Genomic DNA, 17,027 nt, shown 5'->3' with positions numbered 1-17,027 from the left:
GTCTTCAAAGTGTCAGCGTTACATGAAGTTAAAAAAATTGATTCTTGATTACAGTATTTTCGAGTTAAATACTCTTTAAATATATTTAAATTAACTTAATCCATTTGCCCCCTTCTTATGATGAATACAATGAGTCTTGTAGAAGAAAAAAACAATCAAATAATAGTTGAACTGCAGAAGAAGGCATATAAGAATATATAAATTTGGCTTGGGAAACTTGATAGAAAGATAATTTAGTTTGCTTGGTTGATGGATTGAAGAAGGATGAAAAGTTCATATAGCTCGATCTTTAACAATGTCGAGGCTCATCTCGCTTGGATCGGTTGCTTGTAACTCTACTTGAATACCATCGAGCTCTCTCTTGAATCTGTCTTTGGAGCTCGCATATAACATCTTACTCCTCACTTTTGATGAGTCTGGAGACCTGTATCCAAATATAAATAAATAATTTTTAAAATTAGATCATCAATATTTGTACCTAAGCATTTTTGTAGTTAAAGAACATTCTAATGTACAAAACTCCTATCAATACGGGATTCCAGAGAATGATTTATCGTACATCGTCTTTTTTTTTTTTTTTACTTTGCAAGAGATTATATTTTAGACATGAATCCGTGATCTCTAGAGCACACGATAACAACTTTATCGAAGCATTTTTATAGATAAAATATGAATTTTTGCTATATATACCAAGAAATGAAGAAGATCTTGCTCTTTTGGCAATGCTCATCCGTCACGAAGTCGAAATCAAATACAGCATAGCGACACTCGTTGGGGGGAAATGATGCGGTAAAATCATTGTAGCTCTCATGGGGTTGGCCAAGCTTGTCCACCATGACTTGTTGTAAAGCCTCGTCAATTTTGTAGATGATGAAGCGAAAGTTCCTCTTGGCTTTCAACTCCAAGAACTTGAGCTTGCACTCATCATTAACCGCCATTCCGGATGCCGAATTCGCCTTTGACAATGGAATTAACAAGTGGTTAAACTAATTATCATACTTAGCTTTGTATCTCACAAAAAACCTTTCGCTACTATGAAACAGACAATTAGGTGCCTAAATCTATACAATTGCAATTAAAAAAAAGAAGGGAGAGGGATTTTTCAATTATTTACCATAGTGATGAAATGAGGAGCTCCAAGGAGAGTAATCGAAGAAGGATCACGAGGAAGAGGACGAGAAGAGACAGAATTTGTTAATAGAAATAGCGAATTGTGAGGCAAGAGAATTCTTCCAAGAGAGAAATGAAGCAACCTTTGTTTGTTCATATCTCATCCATAGTACAAGACAATTTATATAGAGAAGAGCTATCCCAAGAAGAAGGTTGCTATAAAATTTTTATGAAGGATTTCTTTCTCACCATTCAATTGGATTGAGATTTGATCTTTTGGTTGTTAATTAATAAGAGGGGCTATCAATAGACGAATCAAATCATGGTTAGATTCGATGGTCGAAAGGGATTCTATGTAAGATTTATTTTCTATTTATAAACTATTGCGCAATTGATAGTTTGACCTAATCAACTATGTAACATTATTAGCTTTAACAAAATTTAGACAATAAAAAAAATTATTAATAAGGATTTGTGAGAATGGAGGTAGAAATTATCAAAATTAAATCAAACACAAAAATATTTGTAACATTATTAAAATATATCATCTGACTATGAAATGGCGACTTTATTTTTGTTTGGCCTTATTTCTTAAATGAGTAGATTGATTGTTATTTTTACAGGTTTATTATTATTAAAAAAAAAAGTGAGTATATTTTGTTAATGTTTTATTAATATTTTTATAAATTCATTGCTAGTTGATTCCCATACATGAAAAATATAAACCATGATCGAAGTGAAATTTTCATTATAGATCATTAGCTACATACAAACTTCAAACTACACTACTCTCCATGATCAAACAAACCACTTCATTTCAATTGCTTTTGTGGTTGTACCTGATTTCTCTCACTAGTTGAATCCTCGTCGTCGACTGATCAATCCTTTAGACGCAAAAGAGTTGCCGATGAATTTAGCATCTGCACTCGTGATTTACAATATTTCTCCATCGCATACGGTCATGTATCAGTATCATTTAGATGGCACCGTATCCTTTTCTATCACTTATGAGAATGCACAAGAACTAACACAGTTGCTACATGGACTGAAATAGGCAACTGATCTTCATCTATGGTTCCGGTCTTCAAGTGGTGTATAGCAAGCTGCTTTGGGGAATTTCTTGACCTTTGAGGACTAAATCTACACCCTGCCCATAGGAGAGAAAGGTGTGTCTAGGAAAAAGGGAGGTATTTGTTCTACTCCCTCTTTTGCTTTTCTTTTCTCTTCGCTTTCAGCGGCTTCAATCAGATGCCTCACTTCTTCCTCGAGGAGCAACCGTACGGAATTAGAATATAACCTTTGTCTGGTCTTCTCCTGAGTGATGGCAGAAGACAGTTCAGAGGAATGTAATATGGCAATGCAGATTGAAAATGCTTGTTGCGCGGAGAATTGTGCGTGAAAATAGACTGAATATTGCCCTTTTTTATCGGCCATTATCGTTAGTGCAGGTACATTTTCCTTGCTTCCCTGTTGCATATAAACCATTGAATGTGTTAGAAATATGGCAGAGACAAATGAGCAAGACAAAAACATAAACTACAATGGCAATGAACTGGAAGTCATGCTAGACACAAGCACAAGAGATGAATTGATCTTTTCTCAGAAAACTCACTAATTTTGCATCATCTAAACCTATCTCTAAAGGTTTCTAACTAATTCAATATCATCTTTTAAGCATTTTGGCACAAAATGAACAAAGACAACAAGAACATAATAAGAAAAATTGTCATTTCTAATATGAATAGCCAAACTAATTTATCATTTTCCATTATATGACGTTGGCACAAAATGACAAGATATGATTACATGGAATTTTATCTAGTTAAAGAAGTATGAAAGAGGCTAAGAGATCATACTCAATCAGAATCTCATGAAAGAAGAAGAAACTGCGAGGTATACCTGAAGAAAAAGTGACATGGGTGTTTGAAATTCCGATGCTGAATGGTTTATCCAATCATCCCCTTGTTGATTATCAAACACAATAATTGGGCAGGCCATGTCCCAGCCACCGCAATCACAGCCTCCACCAAACCTCCATCTGTCGAGAAGTGAAGATGGGCCAGCACCAACAGTATTAGGAAGGCCATGATTCCCACTTGGAGTGACAACCTTTACAATTGGATAATTCATGTGACTTCTTGTTTCCTTTCTCCGATCAATTGGGGAACATCTAGATGCTTTTTGGTTCCCTTTAGGGCGAAACTCTTCCTTTTCTATTGAATTTTCCTTTTTGTTGAAGGGAACTTGGATCACAATTGCTGCAATCTCATGTTGTGGATGTAAATCTTTCGATAACCAAGGGTAAGAGGCTGAAGTATCGGAGTTGCAACTACTTAATCCAAGTCTGGATGAATCCAGGTACTCTGCTGATTTGTTTCTCTCTGGCGCTCCTGCTGGTGTCAGATCTTCCACTACATTGCTAGATACAGCTTGAGCTGGATCTGAACAACACTTGGATCTTTCTTCAATGGAAAAATTCCTTCTTGCTCGTGTAATGTCATACAACACAAACTCCGTTACAGTCGAGTTAAACAAGGATCCATTTTCTCTGAGTTCCGAGCATAGATAACAAGAAACCTGCATCTGCCCAACTAAAGGAGGCAAAGTTCCATGCTTGTCGTCAGTCCCCCGACTAGTGTTGATCTTCTTCTTAGAGCTATGAAATGTGTAAACCCAATTAAATGCACTAGCAGTTTTCCAAGTCTTTGCCAATAGGACTTCTTCTGGATCTTGTAGAGAGAACTCAAACGAAGGGTGACCATTTTCTATATCCAATTTAAGAATTCCGTGTAGATGAGCAGGAGATATGGCAGCCTGTAAGAACGCTCCTTGAGTCAAACATGAACCAAGTTTTATATCCTCTTCTTTTGTAGAAATCTCATTTAGTAAAGATTTCTGTAATGCTGCCTTCAGCCCAGTGTTTTGTGTTCCTGCAGGAAACGAATCTCGCAAAGATTTGGATTTCAAGATCGGATCAAAGATTCTTTTCAGCTGACTAAATTTAGTTTTTGATCCTCTTGCATCAGCTATGCTGTGTTCCAAACCCAAAAAAGCATGTGACATTTTTGCATTTTCTGAGAAGCATTTTGGAAGAATGTTTGCCGAATCTCTTTCAAAAGTATTTTCTGCAGGATGAATTTTTTCATAGCAGTGAGCCTTTCGATCCTTGAGCAGACCCAGTTCTAAAAACCGAGGAACAACTTCTCTAGGAGTTTGTTTGTCGACAGAATGCAAACAGATTTCCATGAAATCATCTATGCTACTGCCTTTTGCTGGTACAAAGTCTAAGCAAGTCTTGTCAGTAACAAAAGGCTTGTTAAGAAGATCACGGAATGAAAGATCCAGAAACTCCGTGGAGCTTGTGCTTATCGAATTAACTAAATCTGAATTCGAACTCACAAGAGGCAAAAATTTCTTATCTGGAAACTGATTAGATTTATTAGCAACATGCTGAGGCACGTGATCTATAATCTCAAACGAAATGAAAGCATCTTCATTGCACCCGGAGTCTACTTTTATCCTCCCTTCTCGTTGCTTTCTCATTCTCCTGACTTCTTTAGAGCTTTGATACATGGATCCTCTTTTTAGCACTTCATTATCAGCACTGAGCTTTCTGGAGTTCATGCTTTCATAATCAAGACTCGACGAATAACTGCGATTGAGTTCTCTCAAATCATCATCCAACCTATTCAGGTACTTGTATCTGTTCGCAGGCAATCTTTTTCTTTCATTCTCCTCTACCTTCTTACTGCTCCGACTTGGCACGGTAGCAACTCTATTCCTCAGTCTTGCTTGAGAATGATTTTGACGCTCAAAAACGACATCTTGTCCCATAGTTAACATGAACAGCTGAAGAACAATGGCAGTTATTACATAATTGAATCGAGATCAAGAATAAGTAACAACATGGCAGGTACTAAAGTATCAAACAGATTAATGCAACATGAGAAAATGTTTTTCTTTTCTTTTTAGTCAGCTTCAAGCAGTTAAAGAACAGATGCTTCATTTTTTTCAGATTATTGAGAAACTTGAAGATCTAAACCATGAGAATCATTAACTACTATTAACAACCAGAGGAGAAAAGTTTTCAGATCGGACAAGAAAAGGAAGACAGATACCCATTTGGGCGCGCGATCAGCAGCCGAAGGAGGAGAAAGGAGGAAGAACCCTAGTTCTGAAATATTGCAGGAAATCACAAAGGATGGCGAATAATAAAAGCAATAAAACCAAATGAAGGCAAGAAGATCTTCCCATATCTTCCCCAATTGATTTGGAAATATCATCTAACGGATGGGAAATCTCCCGAGATGGACTTTAATCATCCAAAATAGGTTTCCATTTCTCAACGGAGGAAATCCCGGCCAAGGAAAAGCCAAAGGAAAGCTCCCCAAACTCAGCAGATCTGACGCATCTCTCCTCAGAAATTTATCGCACGATTTCCATATTACATAAAGAAGACATTTTTGTTTTTTTTTCTGCCGGCCAAAAAAAACACAAGCAAATCTTGCTCCTGAAAGCACGATCGAGAGCGAGAAAAACCTAAACTTTCAAGCTATTTTTTTACTAGAGATCGACGGCTGCATTGAGAAGAAGAGTACCAGCGTTCACCGAATAACGAGAAGAATCCGCCGCCGGCACAGCTGATAGCAACCGGTACCAGAGAAATGACCCAATGGACGCCGGCGGCGCTGCTGAAGTCGCTACCTTCGGCTCTCTTTGCATGGAAAACTTGGCATTTGGGCACGAATGATTCGCTTCTACTAAACAAAGCGATTAAACAAACAGGAAAAGATTAATGTATGTGATATCTGATCTTTGTCTCTCTTATCGGGGCCGAGCTCGCCCCCAGCGTCTCCCTCTCTCTCACACACACACCCACACCCACACAACACTCACACACACACACACACCCACACAACACTCACACACAAGGAGGATAATAGTTAATTACTTTCTTAAAGACGAGAGCTTTATGATCGCCCATGGCGCCGTCGGAGTAGGAAAGATGAAATTACCGGAATATCCTTTGCTTTGGCCAAAAAAACTGGGATGGGAACCGGGTCTGCAATGAATGACAGCTTTGTCCCCCACAGGCCCAAGCAGCAGCGTCATTTGGCCATGGCTAAGGCCAAAGCTGGAAGAACATAGACAAGTAAAAAAAATCGATTAACTTGAATAAATCGAGTAAATTGATTGAATTTTAAAATTTAATTCTATTTATTTGAAATATTTTTTTAAAGAAATTAATTATTTTGATTTGCTTTTAATTTTAAAATTTCTTATTTGATTAAAACATGTCGAATTATCTAGAATTTTAGACTAAGTGGAATGTTTAGATTTTTTTTAAGATCAAAATTAAATTTTATTAAAAAAACTAAAAAAAATCACAAAATAATTAATTTAATTTTTAATCGAAGTAATCGATATTTCATTCATTCAATTTTTTTTAAAAAAAAAAATCGATTGATTTAATTTGTTAAAAAAAATAAGTACGATTTAGTCTGATTAATTCAGTTCAATTTAGTTAGATTTTAATTGAATATTGACCCCTCGTTAAAATATTAATGACTGTTGATTCTGTTTAAAGGCGAGGAAGATGGTGTATTGATTAGCTGGCTCCAATGTTAATTGCGAGAAGACTCTAGGCAAGAGGAACTTGGTGTTGTGCATGACCGCATGGCAAAAACAAAAACTAGGAGAAGAAAGTATTAGTAATTGAGCCAGGGAGGGATATCCGATGTAGACACTCCGACACTCAAATGATGGAGAAAGAAGGAACCAAAATCAGGGACAATAAACATTGAACTCTGATGAAGTTTACCTATGCCTATAGATAGATATCCTTTTTATAGTATTACTTTTTTCTCTTTGCATGAATATTGATGCATTACCAAAATAAGATTGACTATTCTGTCATTCTGATTGTTGGGACCAAAATATAGCTAGGGGGGTGAATAGCTCGGTGCTTGACGTTGCTTGTTTCTTCGAAGATGTGCAGCGGAAATACAAGAAACAAAAACATACAACGCTAACACTTGGGATTTTACTTGGTATCCACCTCACAAGAGGTGACTAGTCCAAGGATCCACGCACACACACACACCTCCACTAATAAACACTCCTTTTCGGTAACTACCGAAGGCGGAGAAGCCCTACAAGTTCACACTACAAGAAGAAAGGGAAAGGATACACAAATACAAGCAAAAGCTTACAATGAGTATAGAAACCCTAACCCTAGCTTTCTTCTTCAGCTGTAGATCCGCCTCTTGACTTGGAAAACCTCCAAGAACCTTCAAGAACTGGCGATCTGATCTTTGTGGAGAAGCTGTGGAAGCGCTGAAATGATCTCAAATGAATCGGTGAAGTTCTGCTGAAGGAAACGCTCGCCTGCAACTAAATACGACGCCAACGGTCGAATCCCGATAGATTGGATTGCTCCCAATCGATCGGGGAGGCTTTGGATCGATCCACTGATCGATCGAGAGTGCCTCTGTGCTCTGGGAATTTGCATGGATCGATCAACGGATCGATCCAAGGCTTACCACGATAAAACTCGCTACCCCAATCGATCCACTGATCGATTGGGGTCTCTGGATCGATCCACTGATAGATCCAGAGGCGTTCTGTGCGCTCTGCGACTTGCCCACTCGAGGCTTGTCGCGGGGACCTTGCCAATCGATTAGCTGATCGATTGGGCATCAGCCAATCTATCGGCTGATCGATCCAGACTTGGTTTTTGTCCAAAACCAAGTCTCAAGCCCCCAAACCAACATCCGGTCAATCCATGACCTGTTGGTTCATCATGCCTAGCATCCAGTCACCCTTGACCTGCTAGGACTCCCTCACCAAGTGTCAGGTCAAGCCCTTTGACCCACTTAGACTTTTCCTCATCGTGTTAAGTATTCGGTCAATCCCTTTGACCTACTTGGACTTTCACCAGATGTCTGGTCAACCTTGACCCATATGGATTTCCCTGTCCTTGGCTTCACTCACCAGGACTTCCCTTTGCCTAGTTTCACTCACTAGGATTTCTATTTTGCCTGGCTTCACTCACCAGGACTTTCACCTAGCTTCACTCACTAGGATTTTCTTCTGCCTAGCTTCACTCACTAGGTCTTTGACCTGACTTCACTCACCAAGATTTTCCTTCTGCCTAACATCCCAGTTAGGACTTTCGAGTCAAGTATCTGGTCAACCTTGACCTACTTGACTCTTCTTCAACCAACTTGATCAGACCCTGATCAGAGAGGAATTGCACCAACAATCTCCCCACATGAACAACTGCACTTGCATTGTTCATGTGTCGTCTGCATGTATTGGCAAACATCGAAACCATGACCAAGACTCAAGCTTGGTCAACCAGGTCAACCTTGACCTAAGGGATATTGCTCCGACAATCTCTCCCTTTTTGATGTTTGACAATACATTTAAGTTAGGCTAGTCTCATAGCCTAAAACTTCTTTCTCATGCCACTAGGTAATGAGAGCGTAAGTTACAACCTACATTCTCCCTCTAAGAAGGCAGACTCCCTCTTAGATAATGAAGGCCTAACTTAAACCCTACATTCTCCCCCTATTGGCACACATCACAACATGCCCCCATCGTTGGGCACACATCAACAAATTCACTTGTTGAAAAAACTCTCCCCTTAGAGACTCTCTCCCTGAAGAGTTGCTCAACATTGTTCACAACTTCACTCGTTGTGATCAACACGATAATGAAGGTCTCATACCCTTCATTATCCTTAACCCTACATTCTCCCCCAATGTAGACAAATGACCAACCTTGAGCATTTATAACGTAAACAATGAAGATATTCACTCTCCATTGTAATCCAATGCTCAACCTTGAGCATGTTCTTAAAAAAAAAGGTTAACCACCTTCCAAGGTTCATGAAAAATAGTTTTCATGTCTTTAAAGAGTACCTCCTCCTAAAGACATGGTCGTACCTTCTGTCATTGCACCAACAATGACTTGGAATCCCTAAACCTTTAGGAAACCCAAATTTAGAAGTTTTGAGGTTCAAAAGTTCAAAATTTGAATCAAACCTCAACCTAAACTTCAATTTAGTCTTTCTCAACCAATCCATCCTGGTTTTCAACATGAAAACACCCTTTTTATGTATATAAATATATTTTGAGGGGTTAGGAATGGTTACCTAGATTAATCATGGTTCAAAAATGCTGAAATCAGGCTTTACCAGCCAAAATCAGCAACTTCGATCGATTGGAGTTGGGTCCCAATCGATCGGACCATGCTGAATCGATCCACTGATCGATTCAGGAGGGCTGGATCGATCGGTGGATCGATCCAGACGACTTCTGTTCGCGAGAAGCTTGTTCTCAATCGATCGCCCGATCGATTGAGACCCTTCAATCGATCGGGTGATCGATTGAGGTCCTGATGTTTCTGAAATTCACTTTCAGTGAATTTCAAAAATCCCTAGAAAAATCTAGAAAATTTCAAAAATCGTAAAAATTTGTGTAGACATTATTTAGAATATACTTTATCATAGAAAAATAGTTTTCTAAGAAAATAATTCATATTTTCAAAGATTGACACAAACTTGAAAACTTACAAAAACTTTAGTATTTTCTTTAAGTTTGTGTCTAACTATTCAATGGTGATTACTATCAAAAGATAGCCTTCACCAAGGTTTTCCAAAATCATTTAAAAAATATTTTCAAAATCAATATCCCACCATGTTCCTTGGGCTTAATGCACATGACTTGTACATTAGCTTTCCCAATGTTGGGAAAACACATAACTATGTGTTTTGATGAACTTAGAACTCAAAAGAATGCACTAAATCAACATCTTGAGTTTTGTTTATCATCCTAACATCTCACTTGTATCTAATGTGCACTAAACCACATACAAGTCACCTTATGGGTCTTTGTGAGATGTAAAGTTTGGTTTTTGCCCTAATCTAGGGATCATGCATATCTATCTAGGCATTTTTTGAATAATAAACATCCATCAAGGATGCCACTTGTTGACTTGTTGATAAATGTCATTTGTCCTTAATTTTAAGGAAATAAATATAATGCATGATAATGTTATGGCATACATCAAAAAGAAATAATTTTCAAAAGAAAATTTTCTTATAACTACATGATGTATGTATGACATGACATGATATTTTTGTATTTTCATAATAAGACATGAGTGCAAAAATAAAACATGATGTCATGGCATATAATGGGCAAACAATCATGGCAAGGTCTAGCATAAATAAAATACCTAGATTACCTATCTAAGTATCCTTAATCTTAGCTAATCCTAAAACTTAAACCCCAGATTGCCCAAAGTGCTTCAAGAGAGTGTCAAAACCTAAATGGGCATTTCTAATTCTCTTGATTAATTTATGTCAATTGAAATTAAGCTTATTCCTCAAATGTCGGCATATTTTATTTTTCCACAAGAGTAGCACTTTAAATTAAGGCTCAAATTGCTGTTAATTTCCTAAGAACATACCAAAATCCCAACTTGGTAGTTCTTATGATTTTCCAATATGTGCCATTTTAAAATAAAACCAAAACTTCTCAAATTTGGCACATTTTACTCTTTCAAAGAGTAAATCATAAATCCATTTCATTTTCAAAGGTTAATAATAACCTTGAAAATGCTCCTTGAGTGTCAATTTCTTCAAAGTTGGGTTAACTACCCTTCTTCTTAGAGTTGACACTCTCTAACCCATCTATGGGGGTAGAGAAGATGCTCCTAGGAACCCAAAACCTATTGGTGCTCCTTGGATGCTCTAGGTATTCACTAGGGATAACTTCCCTAGATACCTTCCTAGTGACCTTGTTTGGCTTCTTAGAAGTCTTGGTCACCTTTTCTAGGTCAACTCTAGAGATTGCTTCCCTTGTGACCTTGTTTGTGACTTTCTTAGACTTCTTAGAAGTCTTAGTCACGTTTGTCATTGCAAAGATACTTCTAGGGATAACTTCCCTTGTATCCTTGACTTGACCTCTAGACTTAGGGTTAGTTCTATAGCTATATAGAACCCTATGGTAAGTAGGTGCATCCCTTTTGATTTTTGGTTTGTATCCCAAACCTCTATGGCCCTTGGATGACCCTTGTTGTTCTAAACCTAGATTTTGCTCATTTTGCCCTTTAAGGATATTTTCCATCCTTTTTAGGGACTTTTCTAGTTTGTCAAGTCTTGACCTCAAGACTTGATTTTCCATCACTAAGTCCTTAGTTTTTGGTTTTTCATTAAATCCATGAGCATTTTTGTTTCTAGGCTTGTAGCTAAAATCCTTAGAGTTCTTGCCTAGACTTTTATCTACATTCCTAGCCCTAGGTGTAGTGATTTTAGCACGAAACGCTACATGATTTTCTTTAACTTTATCATGTCTCCTATTTTCATGGTAAATAGCATTAAAATGATATAGGTTAGTACTATCATGCTCTTTACCATAATTTAAAGGGGTAGGCTCACTAAAAGTTGCCTTTCTTTTTACCTTGGAGGCTCCCCCTTGAATTGAGCTTCCTCCAAGAGCCTTGACCACCTTCTTCTTCCCCTTAGGGCATTGACTTCGGTAATGCTCCTTTTGGTTGCACAAGAAGCACACAATATGCTCCTTGCTCTTCTTTGTTTCGGGGATGGTCTCCTTGGGCTTCTCCTTGCTCTTTTGTGCCACTTGCCCCTTCTTCTTGGCCAATTTAGGGCATTTACTTTTGTAATGCCCTTTTTCCCTACATTCAAAGCATATAATATGGTTCTTATTATTAATTGAAATTGTTATACCTTTGCTTGTCGGAGTGGCATCTTCTCCTTTTGATCCAGAGGTAGAAGCTTCCTCTTGATCTGAAGATGATACTCCTCCATTTGATTTTGCTTGACTTTTGGAGGTGGAAGCTTCATCATCCTCTTCTTCTTTTGACCCGGATGTAGAAGCTTCTCCTTCTTCTTGATCCGGCGTCACCAAAGATTGCTCCCCCTCAATCCTAGAGGTGGAGGCTTCTTCATCTTCATCTTGTATGTGGAACAAGGAGTATGCTCCCTCCTTGTTCCCTTGATTGCATTCCCTCGAAGATGAAGCTTCTTCTTGAACTTCTTCTTTGGAAGTTGAGCATCTCTCAACTTCAGAGTCCTCCTCTTGACCTTGCTCCAATGAGTCTCCCTCTTTGGATTCCTCTTGATTCGGTACAGTGGAGGAGATCTCATGAATTGATGCCAACTTGCTCCAAAGCTCCTTGGCATCCTTGAATTCTCCAGCTTGAGCCAAAATATTGCTTGGCAATAAGTTGACCAAAAGCTTGGTCACTTTATCGTTTGCCTTGCTCCTTTGAACTTGCTCTTGACTCCATTTGCTTTTCTTGAGAGGCTTGCCCTTGGAGTTTGTTGGAGCTTCACATCCTTCCATGAGAGCAAACCATTGCTCTATCTCTATCATCAAGAAATTTTCGATTCTTGATCTCCAAGAATCGAAGCTTGTAGATGTGTACGGTGGAGCCACCCTTGTGTCAAATCCAAGTCCATCTTGGAATTGCATCTTGAAGTTGAGCTTCTTGAATTTTTTGACTTTGATAATTTTGCTTCAACTTCTTTACCCTCTAGCTCTTCTTGCTATGTTTGCCCCTTCCGGCGATGACTCCAGTGAAGAGCGACCTCGCTCTGATACCACTTGTTGGGACCAAAATATAGCTAGAGGGGGGGTGAATAGCTCGGTGCTTGACGTTGCTTGTTTCTTCGAAGATGTGCAGCGGAAATACAAGAAACAAAAATATACAACGCTAACACTTGGGATTTTACTTGGTATCCACCTCACAAGAGGTGACTAGTCCAAGGATCCACGCACACACACACACCTCCACTAATAAACACTCCTTTTCGGTAACTACCGAAGGCGGAGAAGCCCTACAAGTTCACACTACAAGAAGAAAGGGAAAGGATACACAAATACAAGCAAAAGCTTACAATGAGTATAGAAACCCTAACCCTAGCTTTCTTCTTCAGCTGTAGATCCGCCTCTTGACTTGGAAAACCTCCAAGAACCTTCAAGAACTGGCGATCTGATCTTTGTGGAGAAGTTGTGGAAGCGCTGAAGTGATCTCAAATGAATCGGTGAAGTTCTGCTGAAGGAAACGCTCGCCTGCAACTAAATACGACGCCAACGGTCGGATCCCGATCGATTGGATTGCTCCCAATCGATCGGGGAGGCTTTGGATTGATCCACTGATCGATCCAGAGTGCCTCTGTGCTTTGGGAATTTTCCTGGATCGATCAACGGATCGATCCAAGGCTTATCGCGACAAAACTCGCTACCCCAATTGATCCACTGATCGATTGGGGTCTCTGGATCGATCCACTGATCGATCCAGAGACGTTCTGTGCGCTCTGCGACTTGCCCACTCGAGGCTTGTCGCGGGGACCTTGCCAATCGATCAGTTGATCTATTGGGCATCAGCCAATTGATCGGCTGATCGATCCAGACTTGGTTTTTGTCCAAAACCAAGTCCCAAGCCCCCAAACCAACATCCGGTCAATCCATGACCTGTTGGTTCATCATGCGTAGCATCCGGTCACCCTTGACCTGCTAGGACTCCCTCACCAAGTGTCAGGTCAAGTCCTTTGACCCACTTGGACTTTTCCTCATCGTGCTAAGTATCCGGTCAATCCCTTTGACCTACTTGGACTTTCACCATATGTCTGGTCAACCTTGACCCATATGGATTTCCCCGTGCCTGGTTTCACTCACCAGGACTTCCCTTTGCCTAGTTTCACTCACTAGGATTTCTATTTTGCCTGGCTTCACTCACTAGGACTTTCACCAAGCTTCACTCACTAGGATTTTCTTCTGCCTAGCTTCACTCACTAGGTCTTTGACCTGACTTCACTCACTAAGATTTTCCTTCTGCCTAACATCCCAGTTAGGACTTCCCAGTCAAGTATCTGGTCAACCTTGACCTACTTGACTCTTCTTCAACCAACCTGATCAAACCCTGATCAGAGAGGAATTGCACCAACAATCTCCCCACATGAACAACTGCACTTGCATTGTTCATGTGTCGTCTGCATGTATTGGCAAATATCGAAACCATGACCAAGACTCAAGCTTGGTCAACCAGGTCAATCTCGACCTAAGGAATATTGCTCCAGCACTGATAACTTTTCTAAAATAGCCCCACCATTTCTTTGTTTTGCAGGACAGAAGCTTTTGTCGTATGACTCACGTGGAACATATTTCCTTGATTCTCTGACAATGATTACACAAGATGTCAAAAAAAAATATTAAGTCGTTAATTTGATGCGCCATTAGTACGCTTTACTAGTAGGCTAGCCGAGTCTCCTTTAACGTTAGCTTGGACCTTGTTCTCGAATAGGGTCGAGACGGCTAAAAAGTGTTGATCATCTCGAGGACTAGGTTTCTTTGAGGACTCAGCTCCATGGAAGACTCAGCTCTTTTAAGGACTCAGCCCTTTTAAGGACTCGGCTTGAGATTCCATTGAGCCTAGAGTGCTTGGGATCTGATTTGGCAAACTGTCTGATCGACCAGATTATTCTGTTGATCCTTGCGACCATGCCACTTGTTCTGAATTGAACTAGGACTCATCTCAGGATTTTGTTGAGCTGGGAGAACTTAGAATTTGATAAGGCAAAAGGTCTGATCGGTCGTATTATTCTGTTGGTCCATGCGACCGTGCCACTTGGTTCTGAATTGAACTAGGACTCGGCTCGGGATTCCGTCGAGCCTGGAGAACACGAAATCCGATCGAACAAATGGTCCAATTGGGCGGATTATTCTACTGGTTCATGCGACCATGCCATTTGGTTATGAATTAAACTAGGACTCGGCTTGGGATTTTGTCGAGTTAGGAAGACTTGGGGATTTGATCGAACTAGAGGTCCGATTGGCTGGAGTATTCGTCGAGTCGTAAGCCCGTGCCGGTCTAAATGTTGACCTCTTCTTAACTTTGACTGCCACGGTATCAATTGCATTTATTTATACAAACGATAAACCATAGCTAAAAATTGGAAAAAGAAATCGAAAGCAATTCCACAAATTAAAGGCTCAGATCAAGAAGGGAAAAAACTAACACATCAATCATGTGAAGGAGATTGGATCTTCTGTCCCTAAAATCCTTTGTCTTCATGTCCCATTCGTCGTCCTAGTCCATCGCCAGTAGCCTCCGGCCGCTAGCTCGATCAGAATTATACCCCAGGGGGAAGGTGAACCCACAGGGATCGTTGTTGGTGCGATCGACGTCGGAATTCAGCCGTATCTGAGCAGGCTTTCTTCTACTGTCGATCTGAGCTCCTGCTTAGATCCGGCCGGATTCTGACGCCGATCGTGCCGACGGCGATCCCCTATATTCATCTTCTCCCAAAGTATAATTCTGATTGGGTCGACGATCAGAGATGAGCTGAGGTAATAAGTGAGATACAGAGACAGAAAAATGGGATTGAGGATCTGATTACCTAAAAGTTTCTTGTACCTGTCCAATTTAACTGCTCTCGATCTCCTCTTAGAAGAAATACGTCGAAAAACAAATACTAAATATAAAAACATCATCCATTCTCTTTGAAGATAGTTCTTTCAACAATTTGCCAAAGTCTGGTCTCGATCCACCTGATTCGACAAATAAACAGCTCTCAACTGCTGCGACAGGTCGCTGCCGAATTCTATCTCAACTCTGTGGAGACCACTGCTGTAGATTTTGATTGCTCATTCATACCAATCAATCGACAGTGTTGTGGTAATTTATCAATTCATTTTTCACCAGATTTAATTTGCTCCTTTTCGTGATGCTACCAACTTCCTTAAAAAAATATGATCTTTTTCCTCAAATATATCGCGTTAAAATCTTGGATAAAATTATCCCTAGTAAATGGCAGGTTAGGTTCAATGTGATTACACTATAATATATATAATTAGGATTAAAGCTGCCCTTGTGCTAATTATCATAGTTTACTTAGGTAAAAAAAAATTTAACATATCAAGTCTAATTATACCCGGCTCATTTAAAATAAAAAAAACTTATTTATTGACCCATAATTTGTCATGTCTGATTAAATTAAATTGCAAGGTATTTTTAACTGTGATTAAGCAATTATTCTTCTAAAACAGTCTTCACTGTTCTCTAAGAAAGATCAAAGAAATAATCAAACAAAACTTCTCTGTTTCTTCCCCTGTTTGCAATCTTCTCTTCCGTTCTTAATCAAGAAAGAGAAGGGACATCAATCCACTTCCTAAAAGGGACTTCTTGCATCAACTACTCTCACGTCAGACCTCCACTGTACACTAATCAAACTTCAAGTGTTTAAAAGTCAACATCCATGTTTCAGCAACACTATCGATTGAGCTCATCATCTGGTTGGGGTGTCGCTTGACAAATGGTTTCACTTTTCACCACTGCTATTGCTGAATGAAGGGCTATCTTTGAGTTCTTTATCATTTATTTATCGTAGAAAATCTATCGAGAGGAATTTAATCTCTTCATTCTTTACATGGAATGATTGATGTACTTTCTTTCTTCTCTGCCCTCCTCTCTTGAAGAAGACAGCCAAATATGTCAGCATAGATCAATTGTTTGATAGAACCGTGTCCTATCACGTCGAAAATCGGGGAAAACAATTAATAAAAAAGATTATTTGTCTTCTCAAAGGTTACCTAACTATTTTGTTTGCAGAGAAAAAGTCTAACTAAAAAAAAATAGAAAATTCTAATAATTTATCTAAAGAAAAATTAAATAGAAATTTATCTAAAAAGGATAATAAATAAGGATAATATTTTGCGGGATTTATTTGAATAATATATGCTGCATCGTACCATTATCACGAAGCTACAAAAAGGTAGATCCGCTACCTTAGCGGCCCCCCTAGTGCAGGTACACAGGCCATAGGCGCATGGCGGGGTAAACCTCAGGTCGTCAGTTCCTGAGAATCGACCCCTGGCCATTACGCC

The 17,027-nt window shown here is 39.3% G+C and overlaps 2 protein-coding genes across 3 annotated transcripts; both read right to left on the bottom strand.

Moving 5' to 3' along the window:
- Positions 1-273: 273 nt before the first annotated feature.
- LOC122049219 (actin-depolymerizing factor-like) lies at positions 274-953 on the bottom strand. The gene is made up of 2 exons (XM_042610636.1): positions 691-953; positions 274-424 (listed from the first exon to the last, which is right to left on the bottom strand). Exons 1-2 carry the CDS (start codon positions 936-938, stop codon positions 274-276), a joined length of 399 nt encoding a protein of 132 aa, XP_042466570.1. The 5' UTR covers positions 939-953.
- An 865-nt stretch (positions 954-1,818) lies between these two features.
- LOC122045974 lies at positions 1,819-6,049 on the bottom strand. 2 transcript variants are annotated; one of them, XM_042606437.1, is made up of 3 exons: positions 5,709-6,049; positions 3,010-4,959; positions 1,819-2,577 (listed from the first exon to the last, which is right to left on the bottom strand). In XM_042606437.1, exons 2-3 carry the CDS (start codon positions 4,951-4,953, stop codon positions 2,251-2,253), a joined length of 2,271 nt encoding a protein of 756 aa, XP_042462371.1. In that variant the 5' UTR covers positions 4,954-4,959; positions 5,709-6,049; the 3' UTR covers positions 1,819-2,250. The 2 variants fall into 2 exon arrangements, with proteins under 2 accessions (XP_042462371.1, XP_042462370.1); XM_042606436.1 differs by lacking the exon at positions 5,709-6,049 and adding an exon at positions 5,229-5,508.
- Between the last annotated feature and the right edge of the window lie 10,978 nt (positions 6,050-17,027).

Source organism: Zingiber officinale, chromosome 2B (assembly GCF_018446385.1).
Source record: "Zingiber officinale cultivar Zhangliang chromosome 2B, Zo_v1.1, whole genome shotgun sequence".
Lineage (NCBI taxonomy): Eukaryota > Viridiplantae > Streptophyta > Magnoliopsida > Zingiberales > Zingiberaceae > Zingiber > Zingiber officinale.
The sequence above is the reverse complement of the archived record's forward strand: the minus strand, read 5'-3'. Positions and strand labels throughout refer to the sequence as shown.